Raw genomic sequence first — 19,740 nt, 5'->3', positions numbered from 1 at the left:
TGAAAAAAAAAAAAAAAGTAGAGACTTATGGTTCTGAAAATTCGTTCTTTATTTTGATATAAAAATAGAAATCTTTAGCCTATGAAAAATGTTACTTGTTTTCATATTGGTGTAAAGCAAACTTATAGGAACATCTGCTATCAGTTCAAAAGATGCCACACTTTAGAAAAAAAGTTACTGCTACTTGGATTCAACAAACATCAGGGTAGAGGAACAAATATTTCTGTCTCCTGATTTTTCCATAATTTTACTAAATCATCACTAGGGAAGCTAGTAGTGGGGATGTTACAAAATTATGCCAGAATTTGGTAATGACGGTGAAACCGGCCATTCAAGTCCAGCTAGGTCATGACCTTGTACAAATGCTCTACTTGATACACTACAGGCCAGGCTGGTGATAGATTTGAGTTATAACGTATAGATTCCTTTCAGTTACAGTTGCAAAGGAAGTCTTTACATTCTTGAAGTAAGCTAGGAAGCAGGCTGCTGATCTGGATTTGCTCAGATGGAAGACACTTGACAGGAGTCCAGTTGACAGGCTGTTGAAATCACCAGGCCTGTGCTTGTCAGGTAGTTTCAAGCAGCTGATCGGGACACCATCTCTAGATCTTTGAGTGATACATTTGATGTCCTCACGGTAAAGTTGTGGCCATGGCTGCATTAGCTCTGGCTATTGTCTTTTTTTTTTTTGATTTTTAATATCATTCTTTACCAGCTGTAGCAGCCACTGCTTGGTAAAACTTTGCCACAAAGTCTGGCTCACTGACCTCCAGCTGCCTGACAAATTCATTGCGTTCCTGCTCAGCCCAACCTCGAAACCACTGATCCCAAAGACGTAGCTGGCATTCAAAGATACAAGGTGGTCGGTTTGCCCCAGACACACTAAGCTGCTCCAGGCTTTCCAGCAATGGCTGTAATTTTCCCGGTACTGCCTTAGCTACCAGGTCCCGAAGGAAACGTTCACGCTGAGGACCTGACCAGCTGGCAAACCAGTGAAGAATACACTTCATCTCCTGGGAAGTGATGTAAGACATTGGGGGAGGAGAAGAGTTAGAAATATTGTCTGGTACTGGGGGTAAGGGAGAAGGGAAGGATAGCGGCATTGAAGTGGAAGATGATTCCAGTGGCATCCTGAAACATAAAAGCACTGTTATGTACTCTCTGGATAGAAAAATGAAAATAAAGCTTCCCAACAACATGGAATCTTACAGCACTCAACCAGCATCTATTACTTTTCACCAATTTGGTTCACAGAAAAACAACAGGGTCCTTTATTTATTATCCAACTATCTTACAGAAAGCACCCAAGAATAACTTCATTTCATATCTGCCAACTTTCCTTTTTTTTTTTTTGTTTCCATGGATTTACATGTATTCCCCACCCCGATCCTCCCCCCCCCCCACCGCCACCTCCCTCTCTACCCGATCCCTCTGGGTCTTCCCAGTGCACCAGGCCCAAGCACTTGTCTCATGCATCCAACCTGGGCTGGTGATCTGTTTCACCCTAGATAATATACATGTTTCAATGCTGTTCTCTCCAAACATCCCACCCTCGCCTTCTCCAACAGAGTCCAAAAGTCTGTTCTGTACATCTGTGTCTTTTTCTGTTTTCTGTTTATAGGGTTATTGTTACCATCTTTCTAAATTCCATATATGTGTTAGTTTATAACTTTCCTCTTTTTTAAACCCATTACCCTCCCCAACCACTGCCTCCCTCCATCATTCCTACAAACCATCTAAAAATAACCAAAGCATCCCTTGTTCATTCTTTCCCACCTAATTCTATGTTCCAGGTTGAATAAAGAAAAAAAACCAATGATTAATACTGGTCTAATACATCTTCCCTAAAATGAAAAAAAGGTACACATTTTTTAATTTACCAAGCAGCTGGTCAAGACCCAGATGCTAATCATTCCTGAGCTGTCAACAGTACAATAAAATAAAAAAAAAGAAAAAATCTTATACAGTGAAAGAGCCTTCTCTGCAATGTGCATGTAGCCTCTGAAATAAGAACTTTGTAAATGTATTATTTTCTTATATTTCCTGTAAAGCGTCAGGAAAAACTGAAGAGCAGAGTTAGTGAGGGTGCCTTGTCCAAAATGAGGTAACAGAGTAAGAAAAACAGAAGCAGCAGCCAATTGTTTTTTTCAGGACTGAGAAAATGGTCTAGTTGGTCTGCTGGCTTAGGGACCTAAGAAGTGTTATACTGCTGTGACAATTCATGTACGAACACTTTCCTTCGTGTTTAATGGAATACCTATTGATGACCGGCCTTAGCATCACTAATGCAACTGGGAGGTCAACCAGCCTTTCTCAAATCCCACAGTTTGAGTCTCAATGAAAACAAACTACTTGTTTACGACACATTTTACTGTTTGTGTTTCTGCTGCTCTAAGCTGGAGCGTTTCTACTGACAAAGGAACCCAGAAGAAATTAAGACCAGTTCACTACCAAAACAGATCAAGGAGGTTACTTTTTCAGTGGCCCTACAAAAAGCAATTCCTCCTAAAGGAATTTTATTCTCTTATTCAGAGAAAGGGAGAACTTTTCCTGAGTCTTGCGACATAGCTTCCATGGCAAGTTCAAGTTTAATGATCAAGAATTAGTTCATAGGCTAGGTCTAGAGACACGATGCTGCCACCTTCCACTTTGGAGGCCACGGAATCTGGCACTCTGAGGTCTCAAAGAGCAACGTAGCCCTAGATGGGAGTGGCGGAGATTCGGAAGGCGGTAGCTGTATCCGTAGGAGAGTTGGAGGCTTGCCACACTAAGGGTAGCACTGAAACACTGAGTCTGACCCGGCCCAAGGAGGGAAGTACTTCTACCCCGCTTACCTCCCCTTTTCTCTCACAGGGCACCCGGAGACCGTCACAACATGGTTTAGACTCCAACTACCGCCGCCGCTTCCATGTTTCCTGAAAACCCTAAGTTGGGCCAACCCGGCAGCCCACGCACTTCCGGCCCCGGACCCGCCCCAAACACCCAAGCTCCTCAGCGCCTCAGCCGTAGGTCCGGAGATAGCCGAATAATTCCGATTATGGTTAGGCCAGAGTCGACAGCTTCCGAACGGATTCGATTCAAAACCTCGGTAAGACGAAGAGAACCGAGCTCTGAAATCAGGATGCGGGAGGGGGGAGCGGCTGGGAGGATGAAAAGAACCAATTGGTGCCGATGTACAGACGGAAACACCCGAGCACTTCCGGAGGAACCCGGGGAGTTCTGAGTGGTAATCGAGGGGTTGACTACGGCAGTGGGCAGGGCCAACTGGGTACGTTCGAAGGGCGTTGGCGGAAATTACCGAAGATGCCCGAAGCCGTCGGGACGGACCCGAGTACCTCACGCAAGATGGCGGAGCTGGAGGAGGTGACTCTGGACGGGAAGCCTCTTCAGGCGCTGCGGGTGACCGACCTGAAGGCCGCACTGGAGCAGCGAGGCCTAGCCAAGAGCGGGCAGAAGAGTGCCCTGGTCAAGCGGCTCAAAGGGGTGAGGAGACGGCGTTGCCGGGGTGTCGGAGGGAAGCGGACCCGGTAGAGCCGAGTCTCTGCCGCGGCGCAGGCGCAGTGTTCGGGCTCGGCGCGAGCGAGCTCAGGCCGCCAACGCGAGCCTCCGGATCCGCGCGCACGGTGGTTGGCGAGGCTCGCGCTGAAGTAGAAATAGCGCCGGTTCCCGCCTTAACGGTAGCGGCGCGAGCCCAAAATGGGAGGGTGCGCGCTACTCTCCTGGAGTGTCTTAAGCTCCTTCCTTCTTCCCCCACCCCCTCCTTGTTTGTGTCTGTGGTTTCGGCGCATGCGCTGCAGAAGGAGTTAAATCCCACTACAACCACCGGCGTTGCTGGCCTAAGCGGGGCGAGTTGGGCTGGGTCGGAGTTAGGGGTATAGTTGGCCGGAGGGATTGATGGGGTTGTTATCGGTATCCGAATGAATAGAATTGGCGTAGGGCAAAAATGTCTGCTTGATTAGGTTAGGAGGTGAGATGAAGAGAAATCTTGATTTGAAGGGACTTGGTTAGGCAGAGGAGTATATTTTATAGGGCATCATCCAGAAGCAATTTGGGTGGATAAGAGTTTGGTGAATATTGATAAGAGAGGTGAGGCGGGCTAGTATGTATTGGGGGGTTTGAATCTGCTTGAGTAGATTAGGGTGGGATTGCCAAGAGGTAGACGGATGAATTGGTGTGTTTATTTGGTTTAAACGGAGGGACGGTGAGGATCTCTTGATTTTAATTTGGGTTAATTAGGATACGTGACCAGTAGTACGGTTTGGGGCTGGGTTCGCTCAAGGGTTAAGTTGGCAGATCGTTGCTTACACTGAAGCTGACAGTTTCGTGTGTGTGTGTGTGGATTGGATCAGAACATGATTTACAGAGTCTGTGTCATTTTGTTCTGTAGCCTCCTCTTTGAAATTTTTATAAATTTGGTAGATCTAGTTGCCACTCTTTTGGAAACAATACAAGTTCACTTGAGTAGATCTAATCCTGGGCAACTGATCAAATAATTCACTCAGGCCAAAATCATGTTGGCTTCGTGTATTTGAACCTGGTTTGAGTATTTGAAGTGAAGGGCCAGATTTAGAAGGAACACTAGTCATAAGTGCAGAAGACAATAGCGATTGTAGTACTGGTTCTGTCACTGTCAGATTTTATTGCATAGCCAGATTTCCTCAATATGCCTGCATTTTACATCTGTACATTTGGTAGCAGTAACCATGGCTACCTTTAAGGGTCTTCTGAAGATGAATGAGAACAGTATTAGTAAAGGGCATTTAGGTCCTTGGAAAAGTACAGTTTTAAGTGTGTATGGTTAGTCATTGCATTTGATGAAGAGATTGGGGGAGGGGTATTTTTTGCTTTTGTTTTTCCTGGTTTCTGACTTTTGCCCTTCTTTATACCAGGCTCTAATGCTAGAAAATTTACAAAAACACTCAACCCCGCATGCTGCATTCCAGCCAAATTCCCAGGTAAGAAAGAAGGTTCATTGCCAGGGTTGGACTCTGAATGCACAGAGACATGGAAGGACATGATGCTGTATGTTTGATGCTTGGTTTTTCACCAGTATTTTCCTAAGTTCCTTGGGTTGAAAATGTTTTTGTACTGGGACAATTGAATTCTAATAAAGAATTCAAGAATCAGAAGAGCTATAAGTTAATTTCTGATTCTTGAAATGGTGTGTGCATAAAGATGTGGTTCCAGTTGATTAAGTGGAGTGCAAGGGTTTGAAGTCATTTATTTGACATTGATTTGAGAGAAGTAGTTGATGTCCTTGTAGATATGAAGTAGACAATCACCATGGCAATATAGGAAAATACCTCCTGATCCAAGAAGAATTCTTGTGTTGACATAAATTTTCCAAGAAATCAGTCCTTTGGAGATCATCCACCATTATCAGTGTTAATATTAACTATGCAGTCACTCCTAAGCATTGTTAATTGCTCTGTTACTTAGGGCAAGAAACTTAACCTTCGGAGACCTTGATTTCCTCAGTTTCCCTGTATGTAAGATGAGAAAAGGTTGAACTAGATCCATAGTTTTATAACTGCTGAGATTTTGTGGAGATGCTGTTGGAGGCTTCCTATAGGAAATTTCTTCCCAAGTGAAGGAGTTCACATTCCCCTCCTAAGCTAGATTAGCATTGAGTTTCTGCATAAGATTTCTTTGAAAGAAACCATTCCCAGTTTTTGTTTTTTTTTTAAGTGTTAGACCACGTAGTCTCTTAAGATTGTTTTCAGCTTTACCATTTCCTCATTATAGTGTGTCATACACTTAAAGGAAAAATCCAGGTCTTTGTTAGTGCAATGGTTTGCAGCTCCGGTACTAGATGAAATCCCAAGATACTGTGGAAAAGCAAGAGAGCTTTCCTACTCCCTTGTTACTAGCTCATTAAGCTGGAAGTATCATAATCTAACTAGTTTACAGAGGTTTAGTTAAGTATTTTAGCAAACATAAGAAACTGCATGTTAATCAGTTTACCATTCTATTTCTTTTGCCCATTACATTTTTGTCTTTGAAGTTTTGCTTTTATTAACATAGGATTTTTGCAGCAAATACTTATATTCTCTAATACTTTCAGCCCACACACTTGATCAGTGTCCAATGACTGCCAAGAGACTTATCTCTGTTTTAGGTGAAAATAAACTTTTACCATCCTTAGGAAAGATGAGTAATGACATCAAAAGTATTCAGGTTTTTTTCCTTTTCTGGAGTTCTAATAGGACTTGCTAAGCAAGAAGGTTCTTGAGAGGAGGACTTGTGAAGAAAAAGCTGCAGGGCTAAAGAGTGACATGAGAGTCCTGGATTTTAAATATTGTCACCAAAGGTTTCTTCTCACTCAAAGAAGATGGAATTAGAACTCTGTCTAAATGCTGAATGGACATCCCTTTTCTTAGTCTCTTGCTTTCAGGCTTTTAAGTCTGGTATTGAATTTTGGAGATGTTTAAATGTTTCCTGAATAGGTAGAGGTTGATCTTTTGTGTCAACTAAAGATAAATTAGTATGAACTAGTGTTTTTTTCCCTTCAGTTTTTTATATTATTAAAAAGAAAAATTAGATATATAGTTTAGATTATCTAAAAATTTAGTTTAAAAGACATAGTTTTATAGGAGTTTCTTTTTAAATTATTTGTGCATCACTGGTTGGTTGGGAACTGAATATTTAAAATAAAAGATTATGTGTGCAGTTCCTCTTTTTGCCATCTTTTGTGAATCATAGGGCTATGTATTTTGGTCCTCAACTTAGGAGTAGCTTAGAAAAGGGCCCTCCAGTATTATCTTTCTTGGGTCCAGATATAATCCTTTGCTCCGTGGAATTTTCTACCTAGCCTTTTCCTGGTTTGTTTTTCTAGACTATCTTTTTACATTTCTTCTACACAGATTGGCGAGGAAATGAGCCAGAACAGTTTCATAAAGCAGTATCTGGAAAAGCAGCAGGAGCTGCTTAGGCAGCGTTTGGAACGTGAAGCTCGAGAAGCTGCAGAACTTGAAGGTAAGTCCAGACTGTTGCTTCTCACATGGAGTCCTTCCTTCTTACTCCTGTCACTGAGTAGATGGGCCTATTTCACTAGGCAGTTTCAGGAATATAAGTCAGGCTGAAACTGCCAGTTACTTGCTTCGGTAGTTTATGGATCCAAGTGAGTTACTCTTTACTTTTTGTTAGGGAAGAAGACACTTAATTTGACTTTTATCTTGTTAGAAGAGGATTCCTGCCAACAGGAAGAGTTATACGTAAATTAAGCTATCCTTTGACGTATTAGACTAGAAAAACCAGGGAGTTTTTCTCTATGTACAGTGCTCTCTCTAGTATATACTCTGTATCCATGACTTTGCCTGACGTCCTTCACTTCTCTACATATTCCCACATGCTGAGCCCTTCACTCCCTCCCTGCCCCGACCCAATCTGTACTTTGCAGAAGCTTCAGCTGAGTCGGAGGACGAGATGATCCATCCCGAGGGAGTGGCTTCCCTGCTGCCTCCTGACTTTCAGAGCAGCCTGGAGAGACCAGAGCTGGAGCTCAGCAGACATTCACCCAGTACGTATCTCCCTCCCCACTGCGCTGTTTTGACAATCTTGCGTAGTTGGTGGGGGGAGGTAGTTACACCTCCTTTCATGCTAAGCTTCCATTAAAGTCCCAGGGCAGTTCTGTGACAGTGTTATTTGACATCTGTTTTTCATGGAAATTATGTCCTTTTTGAATTCTGCTTTCACCTCAATGTTGTGTTAACCTCTCAGAGTATTTTATAAGGTGGTCTGATTTTTCTTCTCACCTGTATACCTCTCTAACTTCCTCTACTGTACCTCTAAATTTAGCAGCAGTCACAACTCGTTTTCATCTCTTCACCAGTTATATATATTCTGTGTCACACTTCCAGTCATACTCCCAAATGGACATCTGCAGTTTATTAATTCATTCAGCAAGTTTTTACTGAGTGTCTATTATACGCTAGGCATGTGCTAGGCACCAGAAATATAGTAAAAAGACAAGTCTCTGCTATAACGAAGCATACAGTCTAGTGAGGAGATGGACATTAAACAAATTATTACATAATTAACTAGAGTCATGCTATGTGCTGAGAGGCAATGCAGAGTATTATGTGAGCATATTGCAAGGAATTCAAACCTCATGTGTGGAATTGATTCAGGCAGGATTAATTTTTTCATATTTTAGAAAGCATTAAGCACCCACTTTTGCATAGTATCTCAAACAAAAATCTGTAAATACAGCCTTTGTCTTCTAGAAACTACCTAAGTATCCCTTTAGGAGAACATGTATATAAGACATGTGGATAGTAGGTAGATAAAGTAAGCCAGTATGTAAACTAACAAGTATTTTGAATAATTATTAATGTTAGTGGTCTTGGGGAAGGTAATCATTCCATTTTTTAAATATTTTTAGAATGCATGTTAGTTGTCAGTGTTCCTTCTCAAATAAAAATAAGCCAAAAAATTATGTATTGAGTTCTGCTCTATACATGTCTCCATGCTGGAGTATGTGGTAGGTAGTCAGCACCTTGTACAGTCTGTTAGGGAGAGAGAAGACAATCACACATAAAGCTAACAATAGAAGATAGTATGTGTTAAATAACATAGGAGTACAGACACGTGTACTCTCAGAATTCGAAAGACGAAAAATTCACTGAGGACTAGAAAGATTATAGAGAGCTTTATTAAGGAGGTATGGTATTTGAGCTGAGCCTTAGAAATAGGTAGGATTTGAGTTGGCACAGAGAAGACGAGGGTATTTTTAGGAAGGAACAGAGGCACAGGGATAGGAATAAAGGTGATACTTAATTTTAAAGGTAATGGAGGAACCATTGAAACTTCTTGATGGGAATATGATCTGATAAACTCTTTTGAAAAAGAGAGAACCTCTCTTTGGCCTAAATGTAATCTGAAGTGAAAATGAGGAATGTCCTAAAATAGATGTAGGTTTAAAAAGCAAATAAAGATTTAGAGTGAAGAAGGTGGCCAGTCTATTCAGTGCTTTGAGTCATCAGAAGGACTATGCCCGTGGCTATAATTGATGAGGGGAAAGAGGGGGCAGGTGAAAGAAAAGAGGTGAAAAATTAGAAATGAATGTAGTAAATTACAGAGTGGTTTGGTGATTGAGTTGCTAAGTCCTGTTTGACTCTTGTGATCCTATGGACTGTCGCCCGCCAAGCTCCTCTGTCCATGGTATTTTCCAGGCAAGAATACTGGAGTAGGTTAAAATTGTAGGGTCCAACTAACAATTGCTCTGTGTCCTCTTCAGTGTACTCTGTCCATTAACTTTTCTACCTCTGATCTTGGCTAGAATATGAACTTCACTATAGATGTGGCATAAAATGTGGTCAGAGTCCTAAGTGGAGTGGTAGTTTTGGAGTTCTAGCAGTGCTTGGTTGGATAAGTAATAATGCCTGGAATTTACCCAGAAGTTAGGTTTGTTTCAGGTATACAGTGTCAGTCTGCTCATAGGCCAGTAAACTATTAGGATTCCAGTTTATTTGTTAGCTTTGGATATTTGGGGTTCCTTGTTTCATAACATTTTGATTAAGGTTCCTAGTAACATATGTTGTTAATCAACAGTGGCACCTGAGGATTTTTTTTGGGGGGGATCCTGTTTTTTAAGAATATGAATTCCTGGTCCCTGCCCCAAGAATCTCAAGGAGTGTAAGTCCTGAGACCTTACATTTTTTAAAAGTCTCCTGGTAGTTCTGTTGATGAACTCAGTTTATGAATGACTAAGTGAAAGAATAGCTTTTTGCTGTTACAGTTAATCAAGATCCTTGTCTTATACTCCAGCAGCCTCCCATTAACGTCCTGTAGACACAGTGCCAAATTGGAAGGAAGGATTGGTTTATAAAATCCTCCCTGGCTCTCCTTCTTGACTTCTTACCTCTCCACCAGTTTCTTCAGATTTTTCTGCCCTCTATAATCAGAGGTTGCCTGGATTCCCTTCTAGGTCATAACTGGTTTTATGGAAGTCCTTATTATCTTCAGTTAATTTTTTTAAAAGAGACCACACTTGGAAGATTAGGAAAAATACTAAAACATAAAAAAATGGGCAGTCAGAATATGGATTGATTAACAAAGGTACGAACGACTTCAGGGGGTTTTAACCAGCCTTTGGCTTACAAAGCATTTAGCCCTTATTCCTATTTCTGGTGTTAAATCTGGATGCTGAGATTCCACAGAAATGTTAGATAAGTTACTAATACAGTAAACATGAGTCATATTTAGGTTTGGCATCCTTCTCTTAATTTCTGCTTCTTATTCATACCTAAGGATACCGTTTGGCCACAGGCTTTGCTATGATTTCTGTAACTACCTAACTTGGGTCCTGCAGATCCTGCCGAGGGATTTGTTTTCCAGGATGAAGATACTTCCCTCCTATCTGGCCCTTAAACTTTCTTCACTTTAATACATTCTACACTATTTTTGCTCTCCTGAAGACTTATGGATTTGGAATCTTAGAAATCTTACGTTCACCCTGACTTAGCTTTTAACTCCTGAAATGCATTTATTAACCTGTTAGCAAGTATTGGTTCCACCCTTTGCTAAGGGTGCTCAGTTCCTTCAAATGTTAGTAACATCAGGCTGAAGACACTCCTGTGGCCATGTGCACATAATAGATGGCACCTTTCCCAGAATCTTGTCTGCCTCACATCAGTTCCTTACAAGGAGCTCAGAAGAATTCCTCATCTCTTTCTTATAGTTTGTATTGCTTACTAGGTTCTTGTTTTCATGTCTGAGGGTCCCCTCCAGCTGTCATTTTTGTTGTTGTTGTTGTTTGCAAAACAGTGATGTCCAAAACTTTCTGAATAACTTTTCTCAGTTTTCTCACATCTCTTTGATGACTTACTAGGCAAGTGCTTCTGGAGAAGGGATTGTCTAGAATCCTGTCACTGCAGTTTTACAATATCAAAATAACATTATAGTCTAATAGAGTAGTATGTAGCTTATAATTGATGGAGATAAAGACTATTTGCTTGTACATACTTAATTTTAAAATCATAACTCTAAGAAACTGTTTTATTTGACCTGATTAGCACATTTATGGCTAATTGCATACCTTTCTTCCCCCTTCTTAAAAATCACATTTATTTATTCAGAGCATATATGTGCTTATAACACTCACTTTTTAGGTTGAAATAAAACAGCAGAGAATGTTTCTTTCTTTTTTTTTTTTTTTTTTAGTTCTACCAGTTTATTGCTATCAACCCATCTCCCTCCACCCTCGTGCACACATGCTCAGTCATGTAACCCCATGGACTGCAGCCCGCCAGGCTCCTCTGTCCATGGACTTTTCCAGGCAAGAATACTGGAGTGGGTTGCCATTTCCTTGTCCAAATGTTTCTTATATAGAATTTGAAGTGATAAAAGCAAGTACTTGGGATGACTAGACCTGTGAATTTTTTCTGTTTATAGTATTTGAGGTGTATTGGAGAATCTCTTCTGTAGATTTTTCCTCCAGAGTATAGGATTTTATCATTTTTAAAATGATTGTTTTATTACAAAAAGTAGCATGTATTCTTTAGAAAAATTTTTGAAAAACTGGAAGAAAACAGGTGCTTTTATTTTATTTATTTGTTTGGCTGTGCTGCATGGCTTGTGGGATATTAGTTCTCTGACCAGGGATCAAACCCGGGCCCCAGCAGTGAAAATGCTGAGTCCTAACCACTGGACCACCAGGGAGTTCCCTAGGGTTTTTCTTTTTTTAATTGGAGTATAGTTGATTAACAATGCTGTGTTACATTTCAGGTGTAGAATGAATTGGTTATACATATATCCACTCTTTTTTAGATTCTTTTCTCGTAGAAGTCCATTAAACAGGTTTTTAAATCACCATAAGTCCCACAAACTAAAATAGCAATAACTGATATTTTGGTGTAGAATTTTCTTTTGTCTGTAGATAAGTTTAAGAAATGTGCAATATTTAAATTTTTACCTTCCCTCCAAATTTTTTTTTTTTTTTAATTCTTGAGCATCTGGATAGTGTTTTTGTTGTTGTTGTTTTTTTTTAAGATTTTTTTTTTTTTGGAGCAGTTTAGGTTCACAGCAAAATTGCTAGGTACAGAAATTTCTCGTGTGCCCTCTACTCTTCCCACATATGCATAGCCTCTCTTATTATCAACATTGCACACCAGAGTGGTACATTTCTTACAATGTGTGAATGTTCACTGACACATCATAATCACTGAAGTCTATAACTTGCTTTAGGGTTCACTTTTGATGTGTTTCTGTGGGTTTGGACAAATGTATAATGGCATGTATCCATCATTAGAGTGTCATACCAGGGTATTTTCACTGCCCTAAAACTCTTCTGTGCTCTACCTGTTTATCTGCCTTTTTTAAAATTTCTTGTTAAACTACAATAAATCAGCTTCTTTCCCCTATGTGTGCAAAAAAGTCTTTATTCTCTAACTTATATATGAAATGGTATATATTCAGAGATCCTGTTAATCAAGTGATCATGGAATAAAGTTTTATAAAGTATATGCAGTCTTCTAGTTCATTTTGTAAGTTTGTTTTAGTTACAGGAGCCAAGACTAGTTCACTTTAGATTGCTGAAATATAGAGATAAGAGAGAAAACTTCTCTCACACTGTCTGCTATTATTTGCACTAGTTTAAATACTGATGTAGAACAGGTGTTTGTGCATCATTTAAACCTTTTGTACTGTATTCTACCTATCTGGAATGTAATTATCTTTAGGCTGTTTTCTAAACTGGTTCTCATCAATATTTGCATTTCTACTCCATGTAATATTTTAATACTGGTAGGAAACGTAGAGATCTTCCAGCCCCTCCCTTCCATTTTCTGTCAAGACACTGAGACCCAAATTATTCAAGTGATTTACATGGAACGTAAGTGAACATTTTTTCCAGTTTTACGTGGAGTTATTAATTGGAATGGCCTACATTGCTGATTTGCAAGCTTTCTTTTAATAGTTGAACTTGTTTTTCTTTAAAATAATCTTACCTTGAGTTCCATGTATAAAACACAATTGAGAGAAGGCCTGTTTCCAGAGCCCTGTCCAGTTGGCTTGAAGTTTAGAGGAACCTTGGGGCCCTGAAAATCATTTCTTTTAAGTAATCATGAGATTATTGTTTTACAAACCAGTGTATTAATCATGAGATTTTGGTCAAAACTAGTGGCAATAGGCAGTCCAAAAAAGTCACACTGAACACAGTGAAGTCTTTAACTTTGATTCAGTGACAAAACATTTAACAGAAATAAATGTACTTTGTGATAGACAATTTGAACCCCCTGGTAGTTATTTTACATTTGTTTGAATTATTTGTGAATTGGCTTTGAGATAGTGAAACATTCCAGATGTGCATAGCAGGAATTATCAACGTGTCCTGACCTTTTAGGGCTTCATATGGTCTTTTCTTCCACATAGAGATTGGGGAAATTAATACAGATGTGTGTTGACCAGCTCATATGCTTTGACTGATTGAATTTTAGAAAGCAGTATTGTATGAATGTTTGTGTTTTTAAGTCTGACTTGGTTTTATTTCATTTGATAGGAAAAAGCGCCTCTATTTCTGAAGAGAAAGGTGAATCTGATGATGAGAAACCAAGGAAGGGAGAAAGACGATCATCCAGAGTCAGACAGGTAACTCTGTTGTCTCTGAAAGTATCCTTCACTTCTTTACGAAACGCTTTGGATATCTCCTCCTCCTCTTTCCTCAACTTATTTTCAGAATTGATTTCTTTCTAGCTTTGTGTATAGTCATCTTTGCTTAACATTTTCCTCATTTTGTGTTTCCTAATTTATATCTGCTTTAGCCTTCAGATTTCTAAATGAATATATAAAAAATAAAACTTAATTATGAAAGTTAGCAGGCTGATCTGTATTTGTAAGGCAGCACATTATTAGAAAACAGACAATTCATTATTTATTTAAAACCTTAAAACTGTATGATATGGTGTTAAGTGAACAGAATACAAAAGTATATGTATAGTTAATTATGACCTTGGAAAAATAAATAATGGGGACAAATTAAGTATATCCAAAAAATCAAAATAATAACATTTACTGAAAATAGGTCAGGCCTGCCTCCCAACACTTTCTAGATGTTTACTTCGTATTTATTTTAAAGCTTGAAAGTAACAAATGAAGTACTAGCAGTTTCATTATTGTATTTGTTTTGATTCCCATGAAGTCCATTTAGTCCAACATGTCCGTTGTCACATTGGTTTTCTGTGTTGCTGAAAGCATATATCATTGAGTTTCTCCATCATACGTGTATCTTGTGAGATACTTTTTCTCCTCTGTTGATAGTGAGCAAATATACCTTGAACTGTTGAATATCTTTTCTTTCAGGCAAGAGCAGCTAAACTCTCTGAGTGTAGCCAGGCTGCAGAGGAGGAAGAGGATCAAGAAACACCTTCTAGAAATCTGAGGGTCAGAGCAGATCGAAATTTGAAAGCAGAGGAGGAAGAAGAAGAGGAGGAGGAAGAGGAGGAAGAGGAGGAGGAGGAAGATGATGATGAGGGACAAAAATCTAGAGATGCACCAATCCTGAAACAATTTAAGGAAGAGGGAGAAGAGATACCCAGAGTAAAAGTAGAGGAGGTGACAGATGAGAGACCCCAAACTATAAGATCCCAGGAACAGGAGGGGTTAGAGAGAGGAGGGAGAGTTACAAGGTCTCAGGAAGAGGCCCGAAGAAGTCATCTAGCCAGACATCAGCAAGAGAAAGAGATGAAAACAGCTTCTCCTCCTGAAGAAGAAGAAAGAGAAATAAAATATTCAAAAGTCTTGGAGGAAAAATCCAAGTCTCCTTCCCCTCCTCGATTGACTGAAGATGTGGCGAAGCCCCTGGTTGTGCTACAACCAGAACAAACTGCCAGTGAGGAGGAGACTCCCCCACCTTTACTTACCAAGGAAGCATCTTCTCCACCACCTAATACACAGCTCCAGAGTGAAGAAGAAATAGAACCCATGGAAGGCCCAGCCCCTCCTGTCCTCATTCAGTTATCTCCTCCTAATACAGATGCTGAGGCCAGGGAGCTATTACTGTCTCAGCACACTGTGCAGTTGGTGGGAAGTTTGTCTCCTTTGTCAGGTCCTGCAGACACCAAAGTTGAATCTCCAGTAGAGAAAGTGCCAGAGGAGAGTGTCCTGCCTCTAGTTCAGAAAAGCACACCAGCTGAATCCTCAGCCCAGAAAGGTCTTGAAACTGAATCAGAAAAATCCACTCAACCACTCCCTCTAAAAATTGAGGAATTCACGCTGGCCAAAGGGATCACTGAGGAAGCTTTGGAACAGAAAGAAGGCAGGAGGGCTTCTCATGCCCTTCTTCCAAGCCACAGATTGAAACAGTCAGCTGACTCCTCCTCTAGCCGATCCTCCTCCTCTTCATCCTCCAGTTCTAGATCAAGATCTCGCTCTCCTGACAGTTCAGGCTCTCAGTCTCACTCACCTCCCAGATCCAAGCAGAGAGATGCATCTGGGGCACATGCACATGCCAACCCTCGTGATAGATCCAAGGTGGGCTCCAGATCAACATCGGAGTCCAGGTCACGTTCCCGTTCTCGTTCCCGGTCAGCATCAAGCAACAGCAGAAAAGTAAGTGTGGGAGATGTTCTGTCTGTACTACACTGCTTTCAACCCCTACAGAGCTTATGATTTCCAGCAGGAATAGAAAAAGATTCCTTTAGTCCTCAGTTCAGTGATTATTTTTCATTCTGCAGTCTCGTTTTCAACTCACTGGTTCTTTTTCAGTTTGATTCCTGTTGATTGTAAATAAAGGTCAATCTGTCTACCCATTTTCTCTACTAGGCTATGAACTTCTTGAGGGTATGGTCATACCTTTTTATGTGTATATCCCAGTACCCAGCACCTAACTGGGAGTTAATAAATTTTTGGATAATCTAGGAAATAGGGAAATCACTAAGTCAAACCTAGGGATAAAAAGATCTGAAGTATTAAGTTGGAAAACCCAGTGATCTACTGAATACATACCAAATAAAATAATTTGGCTAATGTGTTTCATTTCTTTAGTCTCTGAGCCCTGGAGTCTCTAGGGATAGCAGCACCAGCTACACTGAAACCAAAGATCCCTCTTCTGGTCAGGAGGTTGCAGCTCCACCATTGCCACAACTACAGGTCCTTGAGCCAAAGGAGAGGACTTCCACCCCATCCTCTGTCCAAGTGAGGCGTGTGAGCCAGCCTGAGCCAACTGAAAAGCATGTGACCCAGAGGTTACAGCCTGATCGGGTAGGGTATTATGCCCCCTCCCTAGAGGAAAACAGAGGATTAGGCATGATTTTCCCTTCTGTCTTAGCTATAAAACTGAAAATGCAGTCTGGATAAAGCTCAGTAGAAATGTAGAAGGGGATACCTGTTAGATTCTACTTTTATTTCCCAATTCCTGGTTAATGCAAGTTCTCCATGAGGCTGAGCAGCAGGGTTCTCATCTTCAGCGCTCTTGGGATCCGTTCTTCTTTCTGCCCAAAAGTAAGCCTCTTCTCAGTTCTCTCAAAGAATTCTAATAAAATGATTGCTAGCATAGAAATTCTGTAAGCAGTATTCCATTCCACTTTTTAAAATTAAATAAATAATAGGGCCATGTCTGGAGCTGGTACTATATATGTCGTGCTCTGCCTTTTATCAGCTCTATGTTAAAGATAAGGAATCAAGCAGACTTAAGTACGTTGGCTATGTTTGTTTTGCTGTGTTTGTTCTGACAGGGGAGCCCAAAGAAGTGTGAAGCTGAAGAGGCAGAGCCACCGGCTGCCACACAGCCCCAAACCTCAGAGACTCCGACCTCTCACCTACCAGAATCAGAAAGGATTCATCACACTGTGTAAGTGATACCTCTCAACTGGGATATAACTCTCCCAGATTGTAGGATAGTTCTTGGCTCCCTGGGGTTCTTTGGCTAAATCTTCATTGCATTATAAAACACAAAGGCAGAGCTCTGTCTGGACTAAGGCTAGACTTCAGTTATACTATGTTGAGAGCTGCCGCCGGAACTCTTAATGTAATCTGAAAAGCAGTGGTGAGAGTAAAAGGAAACCCATTTTCTGGGATCATCTGACCAAAACAGTCAATTCCTTTAAGGAGGAAGCAGGAATCCATTCAGGTATTTTAATTCATATTTGCCAGCTGCTTGTGAGCCTGGGAACACAGTTTAATAAAGGATGTTTAAGATCTAAAAAAAAAAAACAGAAGGGTGCTGTTTTTTAGTTTTGTGTTTTCTCTGGTTATTAGCTACCATTTTATTAACCACAGTCTATCCTAATTACTTCTCACAGTATACAGTACAGCAAAATATGAAGTCCCTATCAAGTCAGAAGCTTATCCCTTCTGAGACCCTTGGGTTGATTTTACTATTTATGCAATTAATGTGATTTTTTTATTCCTTACAAATCTAGCTTTAGAAAATACTCTGATATCAAATTAAATTAGTAATTCAAATTTGTCATTCATTTGTTATGTATTACAAATTAAGATGCCATTGAACCAGAATTCTTGACTTTGAAGTCTCATGGGAAATGACAGAGCATTATGGAAATAAGATTGCTTACCTTTTCAACGTCAGAAAATGTCCTGAGTAGACAGTTGGCCTAGCTTTGTTCCATGATTGCTTTAATTGCATTAACACTAATACTAGCAATATGATTTTCCTTTTTATGTATATGTCTAGTAATGTAAATTCTTCTTAGAACTTCAGACTACCTTTTGCCTTTGATTTTGGAGGGTGGCGGGCAATGACATGATTGATATATTATCTCATATTTTTTTTGAGACTTTTAACAATAGTAATGTACTCATTATATATAGCTTTTGCCTTAGGATATACCCTCGCTACTGTCTATTCTAATATTGTTGTCTCTGCTGCCATCTTGTGGCCATTACATTTTTGGTTTGAAAGCTAAAAGTTCACTCTATTGCCTTTGAAAAAAGTTTTTGTTTTTCCCTTTTGGAATGGGTACATTATCCTTTGGAAAGGGGTTTTTCTTCTAGGACCTTAAAGTGAAAACCCAGCGAATTCTGAAGGTGTTCAGGATTTCCCAGCTACACCATCGATGAGGAAATGGGGTGACACCTTCCCTTTTCTATCCATCAATCAGAGATGATACCTGCCTTTCCCTCCTCCATCCCATGGAAGTACAGTATGTCTTTTCTGTAATGGCAGTTTCAAAGTATGTTTTGAAAACCTGCTGCTCATTGGGTCTGAGGAACTGCTTCCTGTGCCCCATGAGAATTTTATGAAAGGCTCCTTGCTTACCATAAAATCCTGTAGGTCTCTGAGATCCTGGCAACAGAGTGGCACTGTATGCTGTTTTTAAAGCACCTTATTTCTGGATTTTTGCATGCAGGTCCAGGGCAAATGAACCTTGGAGTCATATACTGCCGGGGTCCAGCCTCAGCAGGATCCAGGGGTACCCTCAGGATGAACGGCGTCGGCGAGAGAGAGACAGAGACAGAGAGAGAGAAAGAGCGCGAGCGAGTGCAGACTGGGGTGTGCAGCAGAGTCTGGCAGTGCTTTATTTTTTACTGTAGCTTTTATACCCTAAGTTAGTACATTTCTAAGGGGAAGATAGTTTAACATTACATCAGCTTGTCCAGCTTGTCCTTCACGAAACCAGGGTGTTTTCTGCATACTTCTTAGTTTCCGAGAGTCTTGTACATTATCTTCTGGCCTTGGGGGCCTATTGACATTTTATGACCTAGGTGAATGCAAAGCTGTTTTCTTTATATTTATTTTCTTTATTATCTATTCTTTATTGTTCTATTTTACCCTGAGCTTAACAGAAAACAGAGAAGTTGCAGTCTCCTGGCACAGCAGGTTGCAACATAGTAGAAATACAATCCTGTTAACACAAAGGTCAGTCCTTTTGCAGAAGTTATCAGTTAAATTTATCTAAAAGGTTTACCACACAAAGACTCTGCAGCTCTGGTGAGGCAGCCCCTGTTTAGCATTCCTGGTTAAAATTAATAATTCTAAACTTTTATTTTTCTAAATCTTTAACTATAACCACTTTTAGAATAATATTTTATGTTCTCTAATAGGGCTTCCTCATCCCCGAAGGGCTCTGTGCCTATTAGGGCCTTTTGTGTGATCAGGTTCTTTATGCTGTTTATGATTAAGGTGTTGTGAGCAGTCATGTGCATTAGTACGCATTTGCCAAGCAGGCTAGAATGCCAGCAAAGGGCATAAATTGAAACACTCCTTTCATCCTGGATAATCTTACAGGATACCACCGTCCGGGGGACATATTAATTAAAATTCTAAGTTGATTCTGTTACAGGAAGGGGAACCCCTTCCAGGGCCCGAAACTGGGCTCTTGTCTTAACACTTGGAAATGAATTGTCCGAGGAGACACATGCTGACAAAGCAAGAGATTTTATTGGGAAAGGGCACCCAGGTGGAGAGCAGTAGGTAAGGGAACCCAGGAGAACTGCTCTCCTGTGTGGCTCACAGTCTTGGGGTTTTATGGTGATGGGATTAGTTTCCGGGTGGTCTTTGGCCAATCATTCTAATTCAGAGTCTTTCCTGGTGGTGCATGCATCGCTCAGCCACGATGGATGCTAACAAGAGGGATTCTGGAAAGTGGACGGACACGCGGTGTCTCCTTTTGACCTTTCCCAAACTCTTCCGGTTGGTGGTAGCTTATTAGTCCCATATTCCTTACCAGGATCTCCTGTCATAAAACAACTCATGCAAATAGTTACTATGGTGCCTGGCCAGGGTGGGTGGTTTCAATCAGTGTGCTTCCCCTAACAACTCCCCCCTGAGAGACTTCATACTCA

At 40.6% G+C, this 19,740-nt stretch overlaps 2 protein-coding genes and 1 non-coding gene across 6 annotated transcripts in view; 1 reads left to right on the top strand and 2 right to left on the bottom strand.

Moving 5' to 3' along the window:
• Window positions 1–31: 31 nt before the first annotated feature.
• C12H14orf119 (chromosome 12 C14orf119 homolog) lies at window positions 32–3,335 on the bottom strand. Its single transcript, XM_061157799.1, has 2 exons — window positions 2,835–3,335; window positions 32–1,131 (listed from the first exon to the last, which is right to left on the bottom strand). The coding sequence occupies exon 2, from the start codon at window positions 1,128–1,130 to the stop codon at window positions 702–704; it is 429 nt and encodes a 142-aa protein (XP_061013782.1). The 5' UTR covers window position 1,131; window positions 2,835–3,335; the 3' UTR covers window positions 32–701.
• ACIN1 (apoptotic chromatin condensation inducer 1) overlaps window positions 3,172–19,740 on the top strand; it is a 37,977-nt gene continuing 21,408 nt past the window's right edge. For 2 of the 4 annotated variants that reach the window (XM_061157795.1, XM_061157794.1), the window contains exons 1-8: window positions 3,172–3,483; window positions 4,890–4,955; window positions 6,864–6,975; window positions 7,400–7,519; window positions 13,499–13,587; window positions 14,299–15,546; window positions 15,982–16,197; window positions 16,671–16,786. In XM_061157795.1, the coding sequence (XP_061013778.1) occupies window positions 3,172–3,483; window positions 4,890–4,955; window positions 6,864–6,975; window positions 7,400–7,519; window positions 13,499–13,587; window positions 14,299–15,546; window positions 15,982–16,197; window positions 16,671–16,786 (2,279 nt within the window). The remainder of the gene's footprint in view (window positions 3,484–4,889; window positions 4,956–6,863; window positions 6,976–7,399; window positions 7,520–13,498; window positions 13,588–14,298; window positions 15,547–15,981; window positions 16,198–16,670; window positions 16,787–19,740) is intronic. The other 2 variants (XM_061157796.1, XM_061157797.1) reach the window with 2 other exon arrangements.
• On the bottom strand, window positions 11,590–11,661 carry TRNAE-UUC (transfer RNA glutamic acid (anticodon UUC)). Its single transcript has one exon. It is a non-coding gene; the product is annotated as a tRNA-Glu (tRNA).

The sequence above is a fragment of the Dama dama genome, chromosome 12 (genome assembly GCF_033118175.1).
Source record: "Dama dama isolate Ldn47 chromosome 12, ASM3311817v1, whole genome shotgun sequence".
Taxonomy (NCBI): domain Eukaryota; kingdom Metazoa; phylum Chordata; class Mammalia; order Artiodactyla; family Cervidae; genus Dama; species Dama dama.
The sequence above is the reverse complement of the archived record's forward strand: the minus strand, read 5'-3'. Positions and strand labels throughout refer to the sequence as shown.

Coding starts and splice junctions, on each gene's coding strand:
- C12H14orf119 (XM_061157799.1), bottom strand. CDS start 1,130: ATGCCACTGGAATCATCTTCCACTTCAATGCCGCTATCCTTCCCTTCT.